The sequence below is a fragment of the Carassius gibelio genome, chromosome A19 (genome assembly GCF_023724105.1).
Source record: "Carassius gibelio isolate Cgi1373 ecotype wild population from Czech Republic chromosome A19, carGib1.2-hapl.c, whole genome shotgun sequence".
Taxonomy (NCBI): Eukaryota; Metazoa; Chordata; class Actinopteri; order Cypriniformes; family Cyprinidae; genus Carassius; species Carassius gibelio.
This window is the reverse complement of record NC_068389.1, coordinates 22,593,622-22,612,003: the sequence shown is the minus strand read 5'-3', so window position 1 is coordinate 22,612,003 and position 18,382 is coordinate 22,593,622. Positions and strand designations below refer to the sequence as shown.

The 18,382-nt window shown below is 35.7% G+C and overlaps 2 protein-coding genes across 5 annotated transcripts in view; both read left to right on the top strand.

The window, feature by feature from the left end:
• The window catches only part of LOC127935156 (uncharacterized), a 34,390-nt gene that overhangs the window by 2,171 nt on the left and 13,837 nt on the right, over positions 1–18,382 (top strand). The window contains exons 1-2 of one of the 4 annotated variants that reach the window (XM_052532771.1): positions 10,266–14,241; positions 15,061–15,191. The exons of 2 other annotated variants lie outside the window; for them this stretch is intronic. The gene's annotated coding sequence lies outside the window, so the exon portion shown is untranslated. Of the gene's footprint in view, positions 1–10,265; positions 14,242–14,708; positions 15,192–18,382 lie in introns of those variants that run through there. One more of the 4 variants, XM_052532772.1, reaches the window with a different exon arrangement.
• Positions 575–6,735, top strand: LOC127935154 (uncharacterized). Its single transcript, XM_052532769.1, has 8 exons — positions 575–2,329; positions 3,583–3,791; positions 4,769–4,823; positions 4,901–5,037; positions 5,125–5,351; positions 5,651–5,810; positions 6,035–6,145; positions 6,480–6,735. The coding sequence occupies exons 1-8, from the start codon at positions 600–602 to the stop codon at positions 6,560–6,562; spliced, it is 2,712 nt and encodes a 903-aa protein (XP_052388729.1). The 5' UTR covers positions 575–599; the 3' UTR covers positions 6,563–6,735.

The window sequence follows — 18,382 nt, the reverse complement described above, 5'->3', positions numbered from 1 at the left end:
TAATCAAAGTACGCTGTTCTTCTGAACAATGTCTTGAACGACCCATTTTCCTCAGCTTTCAAATGCATGTTCAACAAGTGTTGGCTTCATCCTTAAATAGGGGCCACCTGATTCACACCTGTTTCTTCACAAAATTGATGACCTCAGTGATTGAATGCCACACTGCTATTTTTTTGAACACACCCCTTTCAACTAATTCAACTAATTGCCCAATTGCACAGCCTTAAGAGCGTGCATATCATGAATGCTGGGTCTCATTTGTTTTCTGAGAATCTACTGAACCTACTGGTAACTTGTTTGCCTTGTAGCAATAAAAAAATATACGAAAAACCTTGATTATTCTGGTTAGTCACATTGTACTGCTATTATTTTGAACAATACTGTAAACTGTTGGCATCGGTTCGATTCCTAGGAAATTGAGAAGATAAATAATAAATCTTAAATATAATTTAAATCACTCTGGATAAAAATGACTGCCAAATAGAAAATTGTTCTCCTGATGTCAGGAAACCATGAAAGTCTCAGTAATTCAAAACAAAAATGTTCTACCTTCCATCACCCTTTGTTTTGACAGGGAACTTACTAAAGCAGATCTGTCAATGGCTTCACAGACCATAAACTTCACCACCTGGAATGTTAATGGACTTAAAAGACAAAGAGATCAGAAATTTCAAAAATTACAAAATGCTGACGTTGTTTTCTTACAAGAGACACACATTGGAGTGGGAGATGAACATATTATAGAAGGTCTAAAAAACAAGTGGCATATTTTCTACACAACGTATATGTCCCGAAAGGGATCAGCCATACTAGTGAAGAAAACACTGGATTTTGAATACATAAGTGATGAAAAAGATGACTGTGGAGCTTATGTTGTGCTGAAATGTAAAGTGAAAAGTCAGCTGTACACACTGGTTAGTGTTTATAACCATGGCACAGACAAAAAAACCCTTGATAAACTTTCAAGCTACCTGCAGTCAATGACCACAGGACTGCTGGTGATCGGTGGAGATTTCAACACAGTTCTGAATCCATTTATTGACAAAGACAATTCAAAAAGGGTGACAGATACCTCAATCCACAGAAAGCTGCGCTTTTGTGTGAAAAAGTTCCTGAAATCTCTTCAGCTGGTTGATGTCTGGAGAAGAAAGAATCCTGTAAATCAAAATTATACATTCAATAGTCAAGTTGCTTCCAGGCTAGATTATTTCTTCTTTCCAGAAGAATGCATGTGGCGTGTCAGAAGTTGTCAAATCAGAGACTCAGGGATGTGCGATCATCGTCCTGTGTACTTGGAAATTGGAAATGTACTTTTTCAGAAAGATCTCCACGTACAATTATTCTCCCAACTATTTAATCATAAAAAGCATATTTTGACATATGAGACAGGTTCATCACTGGGTAAAGAAAGCCCACATGCACTCAGTGAAGTTGATATTGTTTCAGCTGTAAATTCTCTTCAAGTGTCAGACACACCGAGACCAGACGGCATCCCAGTTTCCTTCTACAAAGACAACATTCAGGTTATAATTCCATACATAAAGATGATCTATGACAGAATCCACAGCGGTGCATTTAACTGCTCTGAGAAACACTTTAATGAAACTGTGAAAAGTCCCCATGACAATAGTCAACACTTCTTTAACGTTGATTACCTTGTCATTGCAACTATTCTGGCCAGACGTCTAGATGATTACTTGGAGTCTCAGTCAAAGGGTCGGGTACCAAAAGATTTAGCTACTGTCATGATCACTCCCAAAACATTCTGCACTGAGATGAGGTTGTCTCATATTCAGGACGAAATAGAAAAGCAAAAACGGTCAAACCCAACTCTGTATCAGGATTTTCTCATTGTGAAAAACCTCCTCAGAGATGCACCAGAAGCAGATACTGAATCTGTAGATGATTCAAGCGAGAGAGACAAACTGCTGGATCAGGGCTGTCCTTTGACCCCAGTTCTCATTATGCTGGCTTTGAAATTATTTGGCTCTGCATTAGCTGGGCATTTAAAACAGCAGGATATTCTAGTTTTCAAAGAAAGCGTGATACTTTGCATCCAACCTGAGGACCTTGAGAAAGTATTAGCTGCTGTGATGGAAAGAGCTAATGAAGTGTTTTATGTTAAGGAATTATACAGAGGAAATTTTAATGGTGAACAATTAAAGTGTATAGGAAATGAGTTTAAGGATAAAGATTGTGCTGAAATGGATGCAGAAACATTTGTAAACACAGAGGAAGAATCAAAAGCCAGTTGGACTAGTAGAGAGGATGAAGAGGATGATTTTGTAATACATAAGGAAGAAAACATTTCAGTGGAGGGTGATGGAAGGTGAGGATAACCGATATGATGATGCCTTAAAGTGCATCATCATGCACATCATTAAGCACTTTGTGTCACTAGTCTTTCATGTCAGTCATCACATAATTTAAGGGGCTAAGCACCATAGAAGCAAAAATGAGCAAGCAAGGCAGAAATTAGTTAGTAAATTAGTAAACCCCCTGGCCCCACCCTAGAAACACCCCTGTATTAGTGTGAACAAAAAAGCAGACAGGCTTAATGAAATTGCAAATTCACTTTCTTACAAAAGATGGCACTTATGGAATAGCACAAAAAAAGCTTTTCCCTGATTACCTCTGTAATGCCATCAAAACCTTTCTGAACACAGTAATTTCCTCTCAGAGATACATTCCTAAAAACATCACAAAAATCTCACCCAAATCTTTTGAATTTGCATGAATCATGTAAATGGCCAGTGTCATAACAATGACAGAATTTTATTGAAAAGTGGTGATTTTACAGGTATTAACACCATTAAGTAATTTATCAAATAGATTATCGACAGATCACAAGTAATTGCTTGGCAAAAATATAGACTCTTCATTGACTGCAAAGTACTGTGAATTTGTGAGTCGGTATTAAATGTATTCAATTAAATGAGATAGAAATGATCTCTGCTTGCAGTGCATCAGTCACGCTTGTCAGGAAAGTAAGTGAGAAAACACAGAAATACACAGTTTGATCAATTCATATGTCAGCATTAGTAGTTCACTTCCTAGTGATGATTGTGTTCACATCAGAAACAAACTGTTCCAGAAAGACCAACCTTTTAGTCAAGTATGGTTCACAGGTGTGCACCTTAGTATAGAAAACAGCGATCACATTATCCAAACAAACCAACATAAAAACCCAGGTGCATACCAAAACTGCTAATGTGAAGCCTACATAAGACCACATTTTCACACTTTTGTCTGTCACAACTATTTCAGGTCTTAAACTAATAGCCTCTACTAATGAGCTGCCGACTTGAATCTGGTGCATTTGATTAAGATGACATGCAAAATGTGAAATGTTGGAGGGGCTCCACATTGGGAACTACTCTAGACATAACTGTAAACTATGAAATGTAATATGTTGACCTTTTAATGATTTTTAATTTGTGAAAGAATCAAATTTCTGACAAAATAAGTACCCACCCCCAATCTTACCAATTTACTATAAAAGGTAGTATATTTATTTTTCAACCAGAGCTAAATGCTGTCTTGTTTGTGTTCCTTTTCTATCTCTCTATTTTTCCCCACAAGGCACACCATGTATGCAGTTGTTACTCTGCAAGACTCAGATGAGGTGGTGGTGGCACCAACAAACTGGCTGAGTCTAGACAAGAAACAATGTTACTGGCCCCCATTCAAATCACCAGACAAGTGCATGGAAGCTGTTCAGAACAGAATTAAAACTGAAACAGGAGGGAAACCATGGGAGAAACTGAACATTAGCTTTCACAGAGAACATGGTAATGGTCACTATTTTAAAGGGGGGGTGAAATGCTCGTTTTCACTCAATATCCTGTTAATCTTGAGTACATATAGAGTAGTACTGCATCCTTCATAAATCCAAAAAGTCTTTAGTTTTATTATATTCATAAGAGAAAGATAGTCTGTACCGATTTTTCCCCTAAAAACACGACCGGCTGGAGGCGTGACGTGTGGGCGGAGCTAAAGAATCATGAGCGTGAATAGGCTTTTGCGTTGAGAGCATGTGGAAGCTGTGACATTACCCAGAGCCATTGAAAAACATATTAAAGGCTCTGACATTACCGTGAGGGAAAACCCATCATCCAAAACAAACCATGGCTTACAGTCAGATTCAGCCGTTCATTTATGATCCAGAATCAGATCCAGAGGCTGAAACTGAATGAGAGCAGCAGCAGCAACGACTCGCTCCAAGCGGGGCTCGAACCCGGGTCTCTGCATGGGAGGGGACGCACTAACAAGGAGGCAGAGATATTTGAAGCAGTTTTACTCACCGCCTGCGGTTCCAACACACGATCGTGACCCTTTTTCCTTGGGATTGCATCATCCTTAAGAAATAAACGATACGCAAATCCGTCGTCAAACTGGGCCTTGTAAACAAGCATCTTCGAAATGCAACAAACAAAAACACTTGCACAATTCCGTTGATGCTCTGTAAAAATAAACTCCATCCACTGGTCCCTTAATGCAGTTTTTTTTTTTTTTGGTAATCTGTGCAGGGTTTTCTTGCCCTGGCAACCAAAAACACACTTCTTTTGTGACTTATCGCGACGCTCTCGCTCTGATCAGTGAATCGCTCTGATCAGTGAAATGTCTGTGAATCCAACTCTTTAACAGTGTAAAAAACTCAGTATGCATGAAATAGCATTTCACCCCCCCTTTAAAACAACTTAATTTAAGATGATGTACTGTCTTATAAGTTTTCAAATAATGTAATATAATATTCATCTTACTGCAGACACTTTTGAGAAGGCAAAAGAGGGGCAAAAAGAAACCAAAGAGCAGAAAGAACGGTAAGTAACTTGCATTATTTTCCAAAAAATACAAATTGTTCAATAGATTTGATCTTTGAAAGATTTTTCAAATAAAGGTCATATCTATTAGCCACTGGATTCCCTGGAATACTAAAAAGACAAAGACTTGAAAGCACTCAAGGAATGTCAAATAATTATCTACAACCACTTCCTGCAGTAACACCTGCATCGACATCCAGAATGACAGCTGATGGTGAGTCAGCGTCTTTTGACATAATCAATATGAGAATATGATTTTTTTATTTTCTATAACTATAGCACACCTCATTTTACACAACAGAGAAGGATGAGCTCCTCCAAATGCTGAGAGACATCAAGAGCACGGTTCAGGAAAACCGTGCTATGTTAAAGAAACTATTAAAAGACAATACAGTTTCTGAAGCCCCCAGCAGTACAAGCGTGCCTTCAAAAGCTATTAAAGCAAACCTAAAACTGCCTCTTGGAACCTTTGAAGATTTGGCCATGAGGGAAAGAGAGCTCAGCACCGCAACAACACGGAAAAAATATGTGAGTCGACAGCATTTATTTAAAGGGATACTGTACATTAATTTGGTCATGATAACAAATTAATATATATATATATATATATATATATATATATATATATATATATATATATATATATATATTCTGATTTGAATCTAAATTATTTTTGTATCTTTCTAAGAAAGGCTTAAATGTAAGAAAACTAAGAAAAATGGTCCAGGCAGACTATTTATAACAGTACAGTTTGATGTCATTATACAAAATATTTGAGACTTTAAAAGCAATGTATTGGAATCACATATAAAAAAAATTCTTCACAGGTAAAATTTTTGTCAGGACTTGGAGGTTTTGGCCCCAAGGATGTGATTAAGAATATTATGCAGCAAGTTATAACAGATGATCTGGCTAAGGAGTTCAACTGGCAGGGGAGAGGAGAAAAAAGACCCTTCTCTCATCTTATTTTAACAGATGTGATCCGAGGTAAACTCACTGCTGCATGAACACTTCCCACAAATCAAGAATGTTTGTATTTTGTCTGCAATTGTCTTTACTTTCAAATGCAGATAAATAAAATGTATTTAAAGAACTCTGAGGCAAATTTGACATAAATAATGTTCAAACTATTTACAGCTGTGAGTATGAGGCTCTATAGAACAAATGCTTGAGAATTTCCAATTATTTTATAATCAAGTTTATTTTTTCAGATGCTGCATTCAAACGAAGTGTAAACAGGGCTGAGTGTGAAAATGAAATTAAAAAATATTTGAGTTACACAGCTGACAGACTCGGTCGGAAGCGACTAAGAGAACAAGGAGGTGAGTGATACAGATGTTATAGATGTCACGTGAATGCACTCATTGGATTATATTTCAGATATAGATGAGCTTCTGACATACATACAGGGATTTCCTTGGTTTTGATTTTATTAAGCTGACTTCAAAAATAATGCAATGTTGAATACTTAGATCAAATACAATGTGCTTGTATACCTATGGCATGAGTATGTATAGGACATTTTATAATTTTTTGTAATTGTGTTGAAAACCCCAAATAATGGTGGTCTTCACTTATTGAATAGACAACTCTATAGAAAACCTCTTTTTTAACCATCCTTGTTATATTCTGCATAATAACCTCCTCCACCTGCAGGTCCTGGGCTTGAGAATCCAAATGAGATTTCCCCCTCACTGATGCCAGAGACAGAAATACCTTGGGACATTTTGGGATTTTGATCATCAATCAAAGGTCATGAAGACCTACTTGTATATTAAACACATAAATATACAATTTATTTCACTTTGACATGATTAAATTAATTGTCATATGCCAGCAGTGGGATTAGCATGCTTGTCTGATCCAATATCTAAAAGATTAATAAAAAAAATAAATAAATAAATAAATAAAATAATAATAATAATATATATATTAGGGGTGCTCCGATCACGAGCACACCTAATATATATATATATATATATATATATATATATATATATATATATATATATATATATATATATATATATATATATATATATATATATATATATAATTATTATTATATATTTTTTTAATGTAGACTATATTTGTCTTTTCCAATGTTTCATTCAAAATAAACCAGAATTACAGAAGATTTCTCCTTCTTTCCAGTGCAGGATTTTTAGATAACTAATCTTACACTAGTGAATTTACTGTATTTATGATCAAAATAAAAGATACACCAATATGTTTTTGCTGGCTCCCATCCCAGTTATTTTGGATGTCATATAGTGACACCTTCTGGTAATTCTGTTAGCATAGAATGCCAAACAATTACCTCCAGTTGTATTTGCATTTATTTGTCAGTGATGAGTTGATCCAATTGAGCGGGTGCCTGCGGTTATGAGTCATCCAAAAATATTTTTAATGATATTTGGTTCAAGGTCGGTCGGGTCATTTGAAATAAACATGGCAATTGTAATTTATATAGTACTATACACAATTTTGAAGTACATAGGCCTATACTGGCTGAACAACTGGCGCAATTATAGAGTAACCACCTGTCCCGCTTTACATCCATAGGTGTACTGTTAACTTATGTCCAATATTTCAGAGGAGAGCAATAAAAGGTTAGTCGATCAAACTGTCGACTGGTGCAGGAACGCCTCCTCAACAGTGTCAACAATCTCAATTTGGAAAGTGCTCACGCTGTTCGGTCAGGTTAAGCAGCCATGGCCAGTGTGGCCACGAAAAAGAGAAGATGCACTTTTAATAGCGAATGGACCGCTACATAGCCTACTCATGGTTAAGACCTGTAGATGGCAAAGCAGAGAGAGCTTTTTGCAATTTATGCAAAAGTACTTTTGCTGTGGGACATGGTGGAGAATACGACATCGCTCTACCGACTGCCGTAACAAGTTAGCCCCAGTAAATTTTCCAGATTCTAAAAAATAGCTAAGAAGAAAGCTTTAGAAACTTTGGGTGAAATTTTGGGTGAGGTAGTGTCTTAATCTTTTAGTCGGTGGGTTTAAAAAGAAATATAGGCCATATATTATAGAAAGCTTGAAATGTCTACATTTAAACGAAAATATTCAAACCAATAAATAGGCTGCTATCTGATTATGTAATCCATATGAAATGTGCATATGGCGTTCATGGCGAGTCCGCATCATCAGCTTCATTTTATCAGCGACACAGAAAACACTAGTTTATTACTAAACAATTAAATGTCTACTCGCTAATTTAGACACATTGATAATCATTACTTTAACCGGTTCTTTGTGACAAGCTGTGTGCGACCATAACGCTTATTTAGCCTATTTAAGTAATTAAATTAACATAAAGGGGCGATGCATAATACTTTTAAAAATGCGGATCAGGAAGCAGGTCGAAGACTATATATATATATATATATATATATATATATATATATATATATATATATATATATATATATATATATATATATATATATATATATATATATATATATTAGGGCTGTCGCGAGATACCGGTATTGACGATAACCGTGATATTCAAATAAAAAATAATCGTGTTAATTTAGTTTATGAGGATATACCGGTATTAGTGATAACTGCAATATTTAAAATGAACAGTTCCCTTATGATGACACCACATGTCAATAATTGGTAACAGTACCTGGTTGAGTGCCCAGGTGGCAGTATCGTGCCTTAAATCTGACACCTGTCACACAAGAAGAAAACGCAGAACTCGCACTCGAGGAGAGCTGTGTTCATCAGAGTAAGTTGTTATTATTTTACTAGTCATAGACTGGGAAATATCATATAACCTATTAATAGCGGTTTTCTGTTTTCATATACTTAAGGGTGATTATTTTAATAAGTACCGCGTTTTCTTTACTCGTCTTATTTTTGTATTTGCAATCAATACGGCCTGTGCGTAGTAACACTTAATTTCTTTCTTTGTTCAAATCTTTACACGATTTACACGATTAAAACGGATCTTGAAAAACTGAACGACCACGCTGCTACATTAAACTCTTTAAAATGTTAAGTTGGTCACAGTGCCAAGCACTTAATGCCTCATCTGTGGTCATTCTTCAATAAGGTTCATTAGTTAACATTAGTAAATTACATTAGTTAACATATATAAATAACATAAATAATAATGAACAATATTTCCACAGCATTTTTTAATCATAGTTCATGTTAATTTCAGCATTTAGTAATGCATTGTTAAAATCACAAGTTGTGTTTGTAAACATTAATGTACTATGAACATGTCATGAACATTGAATAACTCGATTTTTATTAACATTAACAAAGATTAATAAATTGTGTAATAAAGTATTGTTCATTGTTCATTCATGTTCGTTAATACATTAATGTTAACAAATGGCATCTTATTGTAAAGTGTTACCATTAATATCTATTCATCATACTGTTGAACTTGACCGTATTTTCTCTCTTGTTGTTTCATAAGAGCTTCAAAGAAGACGGAGAAAGCCAGAGTCTTGTGCCCTGCGTTTATCAGTATCAATATTATGCTCGTTGGGTGAAAAAGAAAAACTCAATAAACAAAGTAAAAACATAATTTGACTGATATCTTCCCCAACCCAAGGTTTCTATAGATATCACGATATATCGACATCGTGAATTCTTATGGCCACAATAACCGTGATATGAAAAATCTAATATCGTGACAGCCCTAATATAGTTGCAAACATTGGTCGGGCGCGGGTTGTTTATACATTGACCCGCGCATCACCTATCACATTTTAACTTGTTTGAAAATAACAACAACTATTGTCTGGATAGCCAGAAGAAGAACTTACCAACTAAATAGTCACCTTGACTTACAAACCAAACCAAATCTTCTTTCTGGGAGAATGTACTGTATGTGGCCTGTCTGAAGTTGTGAAATCAGAGACTCAAAGATGTGACCATTGTTCTGTGTCCTTGGAAACACCAGTGCTTCCATAATGCTTATACATCCTGACACACAATCAGATACACAACGATTAAATGCAAAAAGTTATGCTTTGAAAGAAAAGACAGGTTCATCACTGTTTGAAGAATGCTCACAGACAGTCAGTGAGGATGATAATGTGTCAGCTTTCCAAGTGTCAAACACTCTGAGACCAGACTACATCCCAGTTTCCTTCTACAAAGACAAAATTCAGGATCTAATTCAATATATAAAGATGATCTATGACAGAATCCACAACGGGTGCATTTAACTGCTCTGAGAAACACATAAATGAAACTGTGAAAAGTCCACATAATGATAATCAACACATTTTTAATGTTGACTACCTTATCATTGCAACTATATTGGCAAAACAACTAGATTTGTCAGTGTTTCAGTCAAATGTCAGCTACTGTCATGATCACTCCCAAAACCTTTCTGCATTAACATGAGGTTATCATATATATATATATATATATATGACGCGATTAAAAAAAAAAAAAAAAAAACAGTCCCGAATTTGTATCATTGTACATTTTCAGATTTGATTTTGATTTATATCCATCAAATGCATAGAATCCCATCTGGGTCATTGTTTTTTCAAGTGTATGCTCACTTACACACACATACACATTACACACTCGATTCAGGGCTGCAAGACAGTTTTTGTCTCTCTTACATGCAAATACATGCTTTTTTTGTCTTTTCATACATGACTTTTTGAAAAGTTTTTCATATTCACACATTCATTCTTATGAAGTTGTGGCCTAGTGGTTAAAGAGTTTGACTCCTAACCCCTTGGGGTTCGAGTCTCGGGCTGGCAATACCATGACACAGGTGCCCTTGAGCAAGGAACTGAACCCCAAACCGCAGCATAAATGGCTGCCCACTGCTGTGGGTGTGTGTTCGCGGTTTGTGTGTGTTCGGTGTGTGTGTGTGCACTTTGGATGGGTTAAATGCAGAGCACAAATTCTGAGTATGGTTCCCAATACTTGGCTGAATGTCACTTTCACTAATATGTTGAACCAGGAGAAAACAGAGAACTTAAACATAAAGCTGAATGAAAATGAGCCTTTGTGCTTCTTTGCTGGACTGTGACTGAATGGTATAGGCTCTCTCTCTCTATATGATAACCTTATATTAGTGCAGAAAGACTCAAGGTATAGGCTCTTGTTTCTCCATTAGAGGGAAGCCTAACCTCACAAAACAAACATTTGACTGCTGTGAGACATTTTTGATTTGATCATTTCCCCTGGAGTTTACCACTGGGATGAAAGTGTAGGTCAAGCCATTATACAAGTGTGCTGCTGATGAAAAAAAAAAAAATACAGAAATAAGGCCTCCTAGAAATGGACTGCTGTTTATTGATCCTGAAGCCTGTGACCAGTGCCCTGTTGCGTGAAGCTGAACAAACTAGTTTTAGATTTGATCAGATCAGGTTCAGTTGGCTCACAATGCTCAATATAAACTTTGCAAACTCTTAACTACAGTGTGACACATGCAGCAAATACAAACCATGCAGACAGTCACTTCTCAGGTGAGAGTCAGTGCAATTTACTTCTTGTCGCAGACTAACATATATCCTTATTAAAAAATATAAATACATTTACAAGGCAGGAATAACCCCTGCTGTTGCAGCATAGGTTTGCAAACTCTTTTTTTTTTTGCTGATAAGAATCACAAAAGACCCATAAGCCCATGGTCAGAGTAATGGATACTACAAAGTAAATGTCTCTCTCTAGACAGTGAATACATCTATTGACTAGCACTTCACATTAAGTTTCAGATTTCCTTTCAAAGGGATCGCCATTAAGCCCTTCTTAAAACACAATATCTCACTCCGATTAATAGAAGGGGTCGACCCAGATGTTATACAGTGATCAAAGTTTATTTGTTAATATTAATTTAATAAATTTGTTAATAAATTAAATTTAGAACACGGGAGCTTGTGGTTAGTTGTAACACATATGGTTTAAAAATGTACACATATAGTAGCATAAGTAAATTGACAGTATTTACTTGTTGCCATATAACACTATATAAAGAAAAAATTCTGCCACAAATTCAAAAATCTTTAAGATGTTGCTGAACATTTATTCAACCATGGCAAAAGCAAATTTCTGACTGAAATACGTTTTTTGTGTTGATTTTAAAAAGACAAATATGTTATTATTTTAATCTCCAATCTGTTATTTGTCAGTTTAGATTTAATATTTGAATTTAGTTTAATATTTCACTAACCTGTTTTAAATGGGAATGGGGAAAGTTGTAACTGCATTATTAATAAACTAATTAATTAACAAGACTGAGAGTCAATGTTAAGAAATGATTATTTAAAGAAATGTAAAGCATTTTGGCTGGTCTATTTGTTTTGTGTTCTGTTACGACCTCTAGTGGTTAGCCATAACAGAAAAAGAGAGTTCACACCAGAGAGATGACAAATAAACAATTTTATTCTCTTTCAACTGGAATTTCTTCAGGGGCAGACAAGGCCAAAATTATAAACAATACAAAATCTTATATGAAAACTAAATAACTTCAAATGGAAATAAAGAAATCAAAATACAGACCAACTTGCGACCTGTATCTGATCTTTTCATGACAGTCTGTACGACACAGATCCGATCTTTTCAAATGTGACCCAGGCTACTTGGGTATGTGGTCCTGAATCCGATACGTATCCGATCTTTTGAAATGCGACCTCCGTCTGAACGGCCAGGCTACAAACGTCCTAATTCTGCGTTGAAGTAGGCGGGAACGAGAATAGCCACTCACACATCAGTATCCCACCACTCCTGGCTGCGACTCCGCACCCACACGTTTCTCTGTACCGACGTTGCTAACACTGCTCCACAAAACGCCATGGCCAAAAACCTTGCTCTCCTCCTCCTTTTTTATTTTCTTCTTAAAACGAGAAGATTGTAATTGTGCTGGCTCCGTTGGGAAAATAACTTTAATATTGCAAAAAGAGCTCCGCTCTTCAGAGGTCCTTCCTCAGAGGAATTGGCCAGGGAGGGAGCTGTCACGAACAGAACAAGTTTGAGGAACCAGGGTCGGGTCAGACCAAAAAGGCGCAACCATGAGGACCTGCGCCTCGTCCTCCCTGATCTTGCAAAGATGCCTCACTGGGTGAAACGCATACTTGCGCAGGCCCATCGGCCAGCTGTCCACCAGAGCATCTGAGCCAAGGGTGCCCTCGGTCAGGGAGTAAAACCACATGTCTGGACACAACAACATGTCTGGACACTGGTTCTAGAGGAATGTCAGTCTGTAGAAATGAGAGGTTCAACCACAGAGGGAAGGATCAGAGGAAGTCCCGAAGTATCGGTCACTCTGAGTGTGCCCTGTTGCCATGCCCATCTCAGGACTCGGCCCTGAAGCCAGTGCTGAAGCGGTCTCATATGAAGCACCAGGTGAAACCAGGTTTCAGTGAAACCGCTCTCTTGCCCTTAAATTTACTCAGACAATTCAGCAGTGACTGCGCGCGCTCATTCATAATCTGCACGAGCATGGCCATATGTCTATTTCCATAGCAAAAAAAAAACCAAACAGATCCTCTGCACAGGGGAGAGTTTGCTGTGTCTGAGCACCAGATCACTGTGCTCACACAACCGTGCTCGAGAGTGAGCTAGAATCAGCCAGTAGTCGAGGTAGTTGAGGATACAGACACCACATTCCCTGAGAGAAGCCAGGCCTACCTCTGTGACTGTCGTACAGACGGGGGAAGACAGAGCCAACCCGAATGGGAGAACCTTGTACTGATATGCCAGCCCCTCGAAAGCAAACAGAAGAAACAGTCTCTGTCTGGGAGAATCTCTCAAGCATCCAAAATATCGACCCATACGAGCTCCCTGCAGCAGCACAGAGACCTGGACCATTTACATCCATGCACCCAGATGGACATTGGGAATTATACTGTTTTTGGTTTAAGTTAAGTGTTTCCATTTTATAAGTGTTTCCAGAAATGACCATGCTGGGGAAAGACTTAAAAAAATACAAAGTAAGCAAGTTAATACACACATTTTTTATGAAATTCATTGTGCTGTTGTTGTTTACAGCCGTGGTTTATTTGCTCTGCCTTAGGATTGCAAGTGTCTTGGGACAGGTCGAGGGAGTGAGTGGAAGCTGGTGGAGATATTCAGGAAGGACATCAAATATATATATAGAATTACATTATTCAAGGTGCATCACTTTCGCCTCCATTATGACAGAAAACATAAAAACAAACAAAAATGATCAATTATGGTCCCACCTATCCTGGCAGGATTGTCCTCTCATCAGCTCTCCTCTAGCACTGTTGCTAATCAACCAAGCGGTAATCGGGAACACCTGGTGGTGGAATTGGGAAATCCTGCAAAGGCAGAGCATCTCATGCACTTCGGAGGGCCCTTCGTGCACTTCTGACACCTGGCCTTCGAAGTCTGTGGCCTTCAAAGTGTGCGCACTTAACTTTGGGACACTTTGGGAGCATCCACTACAGACCACGGTTTGGATTGTTTGAGAAACATCGGTGCTACACAGATCTATCACCATATGAAATCATAGTGAAATCAATAGCAGACGATTCTTTGTTTTTAAATTGAGAAGACAGAAAACACTGGGGTCTAAATATTGGGTTAATGGAAAAACAAGATTTAACTTGATTATTTTAAGTTTGATTAATTTAATGTAAGTTGTATTGACTTGTACAGTTAATTTGATTAAAATTAGGCAACAACTTTTTTTTTTTACAGTGAACCGAGTATTTATAAGTTTTAAAATAAAATAACCCACATTTGTTTGAATAGGCTAAATCAACTAAAAACAAACAAAAAATGCATTTATATATTATAAATATATATATATATATATATATATATTTTTTTTTCTCAATATTTCTAATTTCTGATCCCTTTACAAACTTAGCAAAACATTAAGCATTAGAGCCCCATCTATATTTATAAATAGTATTAATAATCAAATTAATATTCAGTAATTAAATATCATCACAGCTTTTGCTTATATTCAAAATTGACTATGCTTCATTTTCATTGATTTCCCTAAGGGGAAATGGCAAGCTTTAAAAGCAAACAACATGCAAACTCTTGTGTTTCCTCATTAACCCTTGCATTTTATAAAATGACTACTGCTGATGATGTCCATACTGTCCCTAAAAAAGGAGCCGAGTGGTTTTAGATTAATCATCTTCCTAAAAAATTAATAATAAATAAGCATGCAATACATATGTATGATACTGATTTTGTTAAGTATAAAAGTCATATAAAATGTGCTAAGGAGACTCTTATTCTTTTTTTTATTTCCCTAGCTTTCATTTCACTTGAAGTCCACACCCCGAAAGTGAATCGGCTCTTACGTCAGACGTCTCACTCTGCTCAACACAACAGTTGAATCGACGGTAGTGTCCTGTCTTACAGGCAGTATCCTGCTAGACAAAAGGTAACAATCTCTTCAAATTATTAAGATGTTTAAAGTTAACTTAAATTCCAAAACTTATTTTGTCAAAAATATTTTCTGTTCTTTTTTAGCTTACTTTTTCCCAAAACAAACTATAGACATACATATTACTACTAATTTATTTAGCGAGCATTCAACATCAACATTTAGTTTTTATCTCTCTGTACGATCCTTTATGCTCAACTTAGAATTTGTATACAAGCAAGACATTAGAGGCATTCACATGGGGTATACTGTATATGATATTAAAAAAAAATTTTTTTTGAAAGGGGCTTTACCTTTAAAAAAACAACTGATGTTTAATAGATGTTATACATGATCAAAAGCTTATTTGTTAATATAGTGCAGCACCTTTGCTGTTACTGATATGGGTAAAGTCAGGTTTGCTTGTATGGATAGTTGGATTAATGGAAGTGTACTGGGTAAGTTCACTGATCATACAGGAACACTGTTCAAACTGTTTATATGTTGCAACATTTTGATAAATGAAGAAGCATTTTCTTGAAAAACTGATTTGTTTTCTCCTGTTGTTGTTTGATTCAAGGGAAATCCTGTTTAAGCATTTAGAGCTTGTGGTTAGTTGTAACAGATATGGTTTAAAAATTTCTGTAACACTTTAGAATAGGTGACACTTGTTAACTATTAACCATGACATTTATCTCAATAAATTCTCAATTTGCTGCTTAATAATAGTTAGTAAGGTAGTTGTTAGGTTTAGGTACTGGGATATAGAATAAAGTCAAGTAGAATATGGCATTTATATGTTCTTATTTAGCACTAATACATTGCTAATATTCTAGTAATATGCATGCTAATAAGCAACTAATAAGTGTTACCTATTCTAAAGTGTTACCAAAATGGGTATAACTAAACTTTCAGTATTTAGTTGCCGTATCAACACTATATAAAGAAAAAAATATTCCAAAATTAAAAATCTTTTGAAGATGTCGCTGAACATTTATTCAACCATAGCAAAAGTAAATTTCTGACTGAAGTAATTTTTTCATCTCAGTTTTTAGTGTTTATTTTAAAAAGACAAATATGTTATTATTTTAATCTCCAATCTGTTATTTGTCAGTTTAGATTTTTTAATGTTTCACTAGCTAGCAGAAGACTAACCGGTTTTAAATGGGAATAGGGAATGTTGTAACTGCGTTATTTTTAAACTATGCTATTATTTGAGATAAGCAATGTAATTTACACTAATTAATTTTTTATTTTAATTAGAAACAATGAGAAAAAGTCAATGTTCAGAATTTTCAAGAAATGTAAAGCATTTTGGCTGGTCTGTTTGTTTTGTGTTCAACTGTCAAACTTTGCTTATTTTTAATTCTTAAAAAAAGGCCATTATTTTATTCGTAAAAGTTAATTTTATTTTATTGACAAAACATTTTACAGTAACTCGTCTTGTATGTGTGTATATATATATATATTTTTTTTTTTTTTTTTTGTTTTTCTTCAGTAGATCAGATAACATTTTAAGTTGTCAAAGGGTCAAGTTACAACGTGCCCCTTCCCTTTTTTATTTTTTCCATTACGCAATTGCAGACAGAGCTAGAATGGAATTGTAATATAATGCGCTTTGTACTGTAATGTTTCTCACTGGTGGATGAGACATAAATCTGACACTGTTGCATTCAACCATCCACCAAAGCCGTTTCTCAATGTGTCACTGGTAACAGTCATCCACTGAAGATGAGTTGTAGATGAACCCATGGTCAGTTTTAATTCCAAATAAACAAACTAAACAGACCATGACTTGACTAATGTACATTTATACATTTATAAGACAGTACTTTGTGTTACATTACTTCACAGAAAAAACAGTTAGCCTTATACTAATTTTATAATACAAAAAACTGATGGCAAATTTGACATCTTTCTGTCTGTATTCAATGTCTCAATGTTTTTTATTTTGGATATCCATACACGATTTTGAAAAGAAAAAAAAATTCTTCGCTGTTGGGAACACAAAAATTATATTTGTTGTAGTTTCGGTTCACCATAATAGAGATGTTTACCCAACTATGACAAAAACTTCAGAGAACACTGGAAATCTGAAAAGGGTCTATTAATGCTAAACACACACTATTTAGCCCAACAATACAATAATAGTGAAGCAACATTTAATATATATTTTAGGGGTGGCCGGTTCAACTTTTTTATGGTTCGGTTTGTTTCACGGTTTTAGAGTCACGGTCTCAGTACAGTTTGGTATGCGCTATGTTTACGGTAAAACGATACTTTCAAAATAATAATAATAATAATAATATTTTATCCAACTACACGCAACAGCACAAATAAATACAATAGAGTAAATAGGCAATACAAAAATAAATAGTGATTTTTCTTTACGTAAGTTTATAGGTACAGAAATTGAATAAAGTAATCAAATGTAAAACAGCATTGCATATTGAATTGTATAAATTTAAGATTATTATTTATTAAAGTTACAAAAGCTTTTCAATCAAGAGCAGTGAGTAATTTCTTTGTTGTTGCTATTCGATTAATATAAAGACTATGGGCCCTAATTTAATGATCTAAATGCAAAGTGTAAAGCGTACAGCGCTGGTGCACTCAGGGCGTGTCCAAATCCACTTTTGCTATTTTAAAGGGATAGTTCACTCTCAGATTAAATTTTGGTATGTTTTAGCTTACCTCAAGGACATCCAAAATGTAGGTTTCTATGTTTCTACATAATGGATGTCTATGGTCACCACCTCAAAGAGCATGCACAGAGGAGTCAAAATTAAACAATTCCCCATCGTAAGTACACATTGATGACCTAAGACACGAAACGTAATTTGTGTCAATTTGCCCATTTAAACTAAATACTTGATCTCAATACGTGATCGTCCCCTCATTCTGACTACCCCCCACCTCACCCAAGAAGAGTGTGAAAATAGATTTCAATTGAAATGAATGAAATATAATGGTTTATTTAAAAAGCATAGTTGCCAAATGCATAGGCTTTCTAGCATATGATGCTACTAGCCTACAGCAACAATTCAGGACAGTCCTTTTCACAACACAAAGTCGTATTTAATCTAATTTAATTGTTGCTCTGACACAAATTCCTATGCAAGTGGTGCAACTAAGAAAGCAGCACTCTCTCTCTCTCTCTCTCTCTCTCTCTCTCTCTCTCTCTCTCTCTCTCTCTCTCTATTTATATA

Excerpts from the sequence above, each read along its gene's own strand:
- LOC127935154 (XM_052532769.1), top strand. The coding sequence starts at position 600 with ATGGCTTCACAGACCATAAACTTCACCACCTGGAATGTTAATGGACTT. Across the intron at positions 5,352-5,650 it reads CAACAACACGGAAAAAATAT|GTAAAATTTTTGTCAGGACT; the intron begins GTGAGTCGACAG and ends AATTCTTCACAG. Across the intron at positions 6,146-6,479 it reads GCGACTAAGAGAACAAGGAG|GTCCTGGGCTTGAGAATCCA; the intron begins GTGAGTGATACA and ends CTCCACCTGCAG.